The 9677-nt window shown below is 39.8% G+C and overlaps 1 protein-coding gene across 16 annotated transcripts in view; it reads right to left on the minus strand.

The window, feature by feature from the left end:
- The window catches only part of sh3bgr (SH3 domain binding glutamate-rich protein), an 82491-nt gene extending 74312 nt beyond the window's left edge, over window positions 1-8179 (minus strand). For all 16 annotated transcript variants that reach the window (XM_051926860.1, XM_051926859.1, XM_051926856.1 and 13 more), the window contains exon 1: window positions 8015-8179. In XM_051926860.1, the coding sequence (XP_051782820.1) occupies window positions 8015-8059 (45 nt within the window). In that variant the 5' untranslated portion in view covers window positions 8060-8179. The remainder of the gene's footprint in view (window positions 1-8014) is intronic.
- Between the last annotated feature and the right edge of the window lie 1498 nt (window positions 8180-9677).

A 9677-nucleotide genomic window follows, 5' to 3' on the forward strand; every position in this document is an offset into this window, starting at 1 on the left:
GTTTGAATCACATAATGGACTTTACCATGCCCACGACCTGTGAACTAAACCTGAGGTACAGCGTGCATGCCAGGTTCTACAGCCACCCGGACGCGACCGCCCACACCAGCGCAAGCACACTGCGGCCTTGGCACCCACCCCAGAGTCCAGAGTCAAATGCTCGCATGCGCACTGTGGCCTTGGCGCCCACCCCAGAGTCCAGAGTCAAACACAGCGGCTTCCCAAAACGTGGCAGCACCCGCCCCAGAGTCAAACGCAACGGCTTCCCAGAGTCAGTAGGTGATACCCAAATAACACAACGTGCTGCGCCGTGTCGCCCGCCCCAGAGTCAAACGCAGCAGCTTCCCAGAGTCAGTAAGTGGCGCCCAGACAACACAACCTGTGAGCGCCCAAACAACACATGCTTTACCATGCGTACGACCTGTGAACTACACCTGAGGTAAAGCGTGCACGCCAAGTTGTACAGCCGCCCGGACGCGACCGCCCACGCCACCACATATACCCTCCATGACATTTCTTCATGCAGCGGCTTCCCACCGAGGCGCATATTGCGACGTGGCGCTCGCCCCAGAGTCAAACGCAGCGGCTTCCCAGAGTCAGTAGGTGATGCCCAAACATCACAACCTGTTCAAGCAGTTGGTGCCAGCGAAGGCAACAGAGTCACGTCTCCACAAAACGTAACCGCTTTAGTACAGATATGCTTATTGAATTAAATGGCATTTTCCCAGACGCACCCACCCTCCATGATATGTCATCCATCCAAATGGCGAAAACTGTACCATGCCTACGACCTGTCAACTAAACCTGAGGTAAAGCGTGCATGCCAGGTTGTACAACCGCCCAGACAATGAACGAGCACGCCCACAACGCGCGTTTGACACAGCACAGGCAAAGGAGGCACGTATCCAAATGGAGGGAGCTTAACAATTAGTAATACAAACACGAGCCCGTATGGCTACTACGACCTGTGAACTACACCTGAGGTAAAGCGTGAACGCCACGTTGTACAGCCGCCCGGACGCGACTGCCAACACCACGGCATATACCCTCCATGATATTTCAACACGCAGAAACTGATTGCCATTCTTGGATTTCCAATTCGCTGGCGAATCGTGGGCTTACTTGTTTTAAATACAACACATGTGTTCTTTTTTTTTAAGTATCTGTAAACTGTCAATTGTTATTGCAGAAATTAGACACTCAGTTGACTGCTATCATTATCTGTTGGCCTTGAAAAGAACTTCCAGGCTCAACCGGTGAGAAATTTCTTGCTAAATGACTTCTGTTCTATATTTTGAAATGTTAGGCAGTAGCTGCAAACTAGTAAACCAAAGGCATTTCTATGATTATGTCAATCTGGCATTTGCCTAGGTACTGCTAGTCCGGGTGTCTGACTAAGCCCTAAGATCAGAATACTGTAATCATAGCAGCAGCAATAATTAATAAAAATCTGTTTGGGGTTCAGTGGCCAACACTCACCCTTATTCAACCCACTCCCTGTCCACAAATCCTGGACAGCAATCAGTGAACAGCAGAAAAGAAAAGAAAAAGAATATTTAAATCTTTACAGACAAAACAAACATTTCACAACACTAACCCAAAACAACAGATACATTGCCTAAACAAGGCAAGAAATTAAGAAATTAGAGTGCATGATGCAATTGCCATTATTAACCTATTTTGCTAAAAAATAACACAGTCTGCTTTTACCATCCTAACTGTTCAGTCAGAGGTTGATAGAAAGCAGGAAGCAGCAAGGAATCCCCAGTAAGCCGACACAAATAATATAAATGGCCTCTCCTACTGAGAAAGTAGTTGGGTGCTCCAAAGAAAATACAAACAAAATGGTTGGTATTCTGAGACGCATCTCGCTTGTAAATCTGGACCAAAATCCAACTTCCAGTAGGTGGCTACAGTTTCAGATTTCCCATGCTAGTGCACTTTTGCTCCTTGCTTCACCTCCAGATGTCACTCTTTCTCTCCTCATACCTTTCTGGTCTAAATCCCCTTTAGGCAAACTGTCCTGTCTGTGTAGTGTCTCCTCCTTAAAGGTGCAGATCCCCAATAAGAGACAAAACCACATAAACCCATTTTCCAAGGTATACATTTAAGGAGAGGGCAAACTAACAAAAGGCCAATAGTACATGTGGCACTTGCTACACCTACCTGTGAGCTGTGGAAATATCAACCTCTAAAGTAAACGTTAATATTATAAAAAGTTATTGTCTGTTTTTACCTGCATTATTATCAATCTTTAATTTAATATTGTTTTTTGTATTAGTATGCTGCTGCTGGAGAATGTGAATTTCCCCTTGGAATTAATAATCTATCTATCTATCTATCTATCTATCTATCTATCTATCTATCTATCTATCTATCTATCTATCTATCTATCTATCTATCTATCTAAAGAATTTTCAAGACATGTCTTGAAACATGGTTTCCAATTAACACAATTTAATTATTTGTCATTTATGTAGTAGAAAACATAATATTATTTGCAAACATGCTTAATCTAATTATGGTGCTAGGATAACCTAACCCAACCAGCACTGGGTACAATGCAGGAAACAGTCCTGTTCTGGGTGCCATTCCATCAAAAGGCCCACTCATTCACACATCCACTCACAGAGAACCAGTTTGGAATGGCCAATTAACATAACTAGCACTTCTTTAAGAATGTGGAAGGACAGCCAGAGTACCTGGAGGAAACCCCATACAATATATACTCCAGGTAAGTAATATCCACCCACAGGATACAAGTTCAGGATCAGTAAGGCAGCAATGCAATCCACTGCACCATTATGACATGCAAGAAAGTATCAGTAGCTGCTTGTTTGGGAAGTTGCGGAAAAACTGGGAGTTATACAATCAGCATTGCTACGTTCCAGTTTTGTTTACTTGATTTGATAAATACTGTATTTTTAAAAGATCATCTGCTAATAATTTTTGACAATTATGAGCAATATATGGGTTGATCATAAATAAATTATGGTAACATTAGATCTGTACTTATTCTGGCAATATGGCAATTCTGAAAGGAATTAATTTTGAGTTGGAAAAACTGAGTAACTCCAACATGAGTGACATCACCTCAAAACAATTACACTATTCTTATCATCTCACCTTTCTATTTTATCAAGGCTCCCAGCAGTTTTGCAGTAACTAGATAGATAGATGCCTGTCTTGCATATCCATAACCTGTTCAGAGAAAACTTTTGAAGAAAACTTTTCAAGTAGTATTAGGCTGTCTTGAATGTTCACCAAATCAAAAGTGCCCAAACCTTTATGCACCAAACAGATTCTTTCATACCACTTTTTTTATTAATATTTGTTAACCTTGGACAAGAAAAATGCTGAGGCTGCCAAAAACGTTCCCTTCAGATATACATTGTGAAGTAAATTTTCTTTAAACAGGCTAACAGAGGTATCTCTCATTATAAGGAGACTTACAAGTTTTATAACAGCTAAGTTGAATCTTATCTCACAAATGATGATGCAATTTAAGGGGCAATGCACATTCAGAAAATTAATTAATGAATGACAATGCCATGGGTGAAAACTAAAGGAGTGTGCTCTGAACAGGACTCTAGTCCAATGAAACTACTCACTACAGGCTACTTTAGAATCAACAATAATTCTAGCAGCATGTCTGTGAAGTGTGGGAGGAAATTTAAGTCACTAAAGGAAATTCATACTGCCAGGAAGAACATTAAATCTCAACACAGACACCAAATTGGAACTCTGTTGGGTCCGCACCACGGAAATAACACCCACTCATCCAACTTTCAGTTAGACATTCAGTGAAAGAGGTCATATTGTTTTTTACATTTTTAATATAGGCTATTTGGTTTTCCTACATAAAGTTTCTGTAAAAGAAAATGTCTGAACATCTGATATGCTTTTCTAACATGTTTCTAATGCACTTTCCGAAATATTTTTGTAAAGCCTATTTAATAAAGAATTTATAAATTTTGTGTCAAAATTGCTGAGAATTGATCATTATTCAGTACATAATCTGCAATGCACGTTACAGAAAAGACATGATACTGGAAAAACTTTTTAAAACCTGCCAGCAAGTCTGATTGGAATGGAACAGTTTAAGATAAAATAATTAAAGCATGAAATCACCTCATCTCATCTTCGCATTCTGCTTTTCCTGTTAATACATTGAAATTCAAAAAGAACTGAACACTTTCAGAAGTGCATTACTCAGTAAATAAGCACTATATGCAGCCTGAACCAAAACACAAAGGTACCCTTAATTTTTGTCCAAAGGTAATGAAGTAATGCATCATGGCTGTGTTGTTAACCATTGACAGTGATATGCTAAAAAGGGTCAAAGGTGAATTTAACTACTGGATTGAAGTGTGCCATACAACAAGAGGGGTGTATAATTAAGTACCTGTAACATTAAGAAAAAACTGTGAGGGTTCCTCTGCAAACTGGTTTAGACTACTTGGTTAATGAGTAAACCATTTTTGAAAGTGCTCAGATTTCTTTGAATAACCCAGTATAAATTAAATCAAATTATCAGTATCAAATGCACAGCAATTTACAAACATTATGACTTGCTATATATATTTTAATACAAAGAGTTTAAGTATTTACGTCATTTGGACTTCATATGTAATCTTTCCATCGTGTTTTTGGTTTTTACATAGTTAGGTCCTCCCACACTCCTTTGTGCTTTGGGCAGGAAGTGCTCACCAATGGACTCGATCAGCCACAGCTAGTTCAGCTTCATCCAGCAGTAGGTCCACAGTTTTCCGGTCCCCCAAAAAAGTTATCTTCCAAGTGGTTTTCGTGTCTTCTCTGATATCCAGCAGTGTAAGAGCTTTGGAATGTGTTGAATTGGAAGACGTAGTATGTTTTTCATTTCTAAACATACTAAACATACACAGGTAACTTCTTTAGCATGTTTTAATACTATAAACATTTTTTAAATATTGTGAGGCTTCTGAGCTCTTTTGAGAAAGCGGGGCTGCACTCCGAAACGCGATTGATGCATCTGTCGAGGGCTGCTTGTCCATTGTTGAGGCAACTGCCGGTTCGCAGTGCCACCAAGGCAATTGCAAGTTCGCAGCCTCTCCACGTAACACGTCTGTCGCCCGATGGGTGATGCAGGAAACATTATAATCCGGCCACTGACCTGGCCCCATTCCTGCTCGTTTGCTGTTTCTGTGTATAGGGAAGTGGTAGCTCTCATTTGAATAAATAACCTTGCTGTTCTTGGTTGGATGAAAATAAAGCTGGTTTTCCTGAAGCCCTTCGACTCAGCCTCTTCTTAGGATGCAAAACTGTCTCACGAGTCACAATATAAATACAGATTTGATCTATATAGTATTCAGTAATAAGTAATATCTACCAGTCATTTCTGAGGGATGGACGTTAAAGAATTGTTTGATTGTCACTTTCATACATTTAAAATGATGCACTTGTTTGATTAGATTGTTGTCAGATGGTTGGGTTCAAAATATGCACGGTTTTGAAAGGGAGAAAAGAACTAGGCTAAATTAATTTCATGCAGAACCTCTAATCACTTTTCACCTAATTCATCTATATATAAAAACGTCAATAGTGAATGTCAAGGTAAAACCATGGCTGAAAACATTTATGTACCACACTAAAAACACAGAAAGAGTATTTAAGATACATAACAATTACATTTCCATTCCACTGAACACCATTCATCTGAGCTCCTTGTAGATTCATTCATCTGTTTCAATCATGATTTTGCAGTTTCAGTTTAAACTTTTCCTATTCAAGGTGCAAGCCACCAAAAAGGTATAAAAGTCTAGCACTATTTGCTCCCTTAAAAGTAACCACAGTTACTGTATCTGAAAAAAGAAAGCACATCAACACCAGAAATGCATCAAACACAAGACATTATGCTGATCAGAATGGAGCTTAGCAGCATCTTGGCCTTCACCCTTGAGAAGTACTGCCTGACAGTGCTAAATTTGAAAAAACGGAAGCCTTATGTGTAATCATTCCACTGAGTCGAAAAGCGGCCAGCAGTATAATGCCACTGTTTCAAAGAAGCATGGAGTCCTGATGCAGGAAGAACAGGTATGAAGAAAATGGTTTGCTGGCTTCATGATTTAATAACCACCTGGCCACACTGTGGTTACTGCTATTACCAAACAGCTCCAGAATCTTGGGTTCAAGTGTGTATTGTGTGTATTTTGTCTGATGAAGTCAATGTCAGAGTATATCACAATCAAAATAGACCAGACACTAGCATCCCATTTTTTGATTGATTTTGTCATATGAGCAGTGTGTGAACTTGCACATCTCAATAGTCATCAACAAAAGAGGAACACATTATTAGGTGTGTAACTTTATGTTTACATTAGAGAAGTCTGTACACATAAAGCAGAATTTAGGTATGACTCAACCACAATTTTCATGTAAAGAACACCATTGAACCTTTGGAATCCTCAACATACATTGACAAACAAAACAGAAGGGATAAGCCAAAACATGGGAAAGCCAAGAAATGTGTTACTAGAAGAACTTTCTCATAAAGTGAATACATTTAACAAGAGAGGAGGCAAGCACCCAGGGCAAACTAAATTTGACCCTTTCCTCTATCCAACACAAAAAGAATCATCAACATCTAGTTAGCCGGAGATGCTGCCTTCACAGAAACAGACAGGCAAATGGACAAGGTGATGACATGGGCTTGATTTACAGCATAATATTATAAAATTGTATGATCAATTAAAGCAAATGTCATTCAATCCTTTATATATGATTGTCTAAAATACACTAACAGCTGTTTGAACCCGTAAACTTCACGCAGAAGACATTACAGCCAAGAACTAAACCAGAGTCCATGAACTGTAACCACTACACCTATTAACTGAATACTGTATATTAATTTTATATTGTGTCTAAAACAAACACACATTCTAAAAGGGAAGATAACTGATGCTGCACTGTATGGGTATAAAATCTTAAATACGGCATGACTTTATTTGGCTACATTATATGCTGTAGCATACAAGCGTTAAATGGGCTCATTACATGTGAGTACAAACATGTGGGTGTCCCTTATAGGGGACTGGTGTCCCACTCTGGACGAGCTCTCTATTCATCCATTTCCTCTACTTGCACCAGCCTGGGCACACAGAGTCACATTTGGTAGAATTCCTAGCTGGTGTCCAAATTTGCTAGAATAGCTCTCGAATAAGCAGGTTGAGAAGTTAGCTGGATGCACGGTATGATCACAAAGCATTCTGGTAATAAGTTTTACATTATACTCAATAGGGCAGTCTTCAGTTTAAACTAGGGTGATGTAGGCATCAACGGATCAATTATTCTATTAGCTATATTCGATTTAAAGAGTATTAACAAGACAAGATACAAGAAGCGATGCGCATGTTTAATTTAGAAAGAAAGAAAGAAAGAAAGAAAGAAAGAAAGAAAGAAAGAAAGAAAGAAAGAAAGAAAGAAAGAAAGAAAGAAAGAAGTGCATCTACAGTGGATTTTCTGCAGCTCACCATCTGCGCTCCGACTGCCGTTACAGGTTGAGAATGCCAGAGGATAGATATAGAAAGACAGAATGCCAGAGCGGAGATATAAAAGGAAACAAGAAACTGCGTGCCTAGATTTGTGTTTCGAATTCGATCCACAGTCTCACAGCCGCCACGATTCCCGATTTATGTTTAAGTTAATAAAAAACGGAACTTTTACCGCTAATATAATAGAGTCCAGAACTAATCGGCATTTACGCATTAGTGTGTCGTTCCTCTGAAATTAAATCGCTGTCGCCATATATAGCATCTAAGAGTGTTTGACAAGTGGTTGTCAGGGGCTTCCTAACTCTGGATGGATTCTGAAGTAGACCTTTTAAAAATCAGCTGAACCGAGGAATACATTGTAACTCGAAGTATACATGAACATTTGTGCAGTCAATTAAAGTTACTAAAGTATTAAAAATCCGCGGCCACAAACATTATCAACGCCGAAAATGAATTAAAAAAGGTTAAAAAGTTAATAGTCTTACCGCAGTGGAACCTGAGGACGTCGCCAAAAATACTTTTATAACCATGGTGGTTGTGTTGAACTTTTTACAATTGTACTCCTGGGCGAGCAGCAAGAGTAGCAGAGTCTGCGCAATCGGGGTTCAATAGGAACCCCCCTCCCCTCCCCAAAATATAAAAAAACACATATAAGGTGGTGCATAATTACCCCTCTTGATTTGCGATTGGTTTAAATGATAGAAGGGAACGACAGTGATTGGTAAGCGTGAGTGTCATCCAGACCCCTTTGCTGCCGCATTAACTTGTCGTGAAGAATACGATCCTGGACAAAAAAGGCAAGGGATCTAATTCCCACCGTCCCCTGTGCTCCCAAAACGAACATACGCAAAGCAAGCACACGTTGAGAAAAAAATTAAGCATTTGTTGCAAAGAACGGTATTATTGGGAGAAAGTCTCTATGAAGAAAAAATAAATAAAACGGGAGAATTAAGTTTGCTGGTGAGAGAGTTCGTATTCTTTAGCTCAAGTTGCAGTTGGAGAGGAGAAACTTTTCGTCCTGTCACTTATTGCTGTCGGGGGAGTCTCGGTGATCGTGAGACATAAGCTAGCTACATATTTTTGGAGAGCAATCATTCTCACTGATTTTAGCAATCCGCACTGTTGTCGAGCCTCAAAGATAAACCCTTCCAACGAGGGCACAGTAGACAAAAGGCATGTCAAAGTGGCAAATGATCACATCTGCCTGCAGGACAGCACATGTCAACTGTTTCGGCGACGACTAAAGCGGCACAGCTATGTGCTACGAAACTGGCCAGCACAGCTATTGCACTTGCTGTTGGTGCCTTCCGGTATCTCGCTATTATTGTTATACTCGAGATCATCATCACCGTCACTTCATTTTTTTTTTCATTTCTGGTTTTTACATCGTAACTTTCAAAAGATCCCTTACGGTCTCATTTTTTTCAAAGCTACTTTAATCATACCACATTCCACAATAAATTTTAGCTTGCAGCAACGTAGCCAGCGCCGTAATGACATGCCCCTCAGTTGTGAATCATGCATCTGTTGGCCCACTGATTTTGGATTTAATCGTGACTAGAAAGTAGTGTTTTGTATGTTGTTTTTTTTAAATACTGGCTGCTCTACTGGTGGAAATTTAACTAACCAACGTGGCCCTCAGCGTTAACATTTGCAGTGCACCATCTATTGGAATGTGATTTGTAGGGATGGGCAGCTACAGCCAATTAAATCTGCAAAGCATGCAGTAACATAATGCATTGCATTTGACATTCCAACAGATGGCGCATTTTAAATATTAGTAGTAATTAAAAGCATTAATACAAATGTTTGTGATCCACCATCCACTGAAATGTAAAATGCAATGTATATGCCTGTTATATGCCATTTAGTATGGGATTCCTAGTATGGGTTAATTTCTGTGATGCGCCATCTGTTGGAACGACAACTGCAATGCATTTTATTACAATGATTGTTTGCTATGCGCAATCTGTTGGAATGACAAAAACATTACAACTGGAAGAACACCGACACCCATTTATTTTTGGTGGATTTAAACATGCATGTGTAAAGAAGGATGGTGGGGATGATAGAGGGGTTGGCAGGTTCGAAGTCCTGGGCAGCCGCCCCCTTCACCCTCTTTTGATCAAATCTAAATACATGTATCGC

This window comes from Erpetoichthys calabaricus, chromosome 4 (assembly GCF_900747795.2).
Source record: "Erpetoichthys calabaricus chromosome 4, fErpCal1.3, whole genome shotgun sequence".
Classification (NCBI taxonomy): domain Eukaryota; kingdom Metazoa; phylum Chordata; class Cladistia; order Polypteriformes; family Polypteridae; genus Erpetoichthys; species Erpetoichthys calabaricus.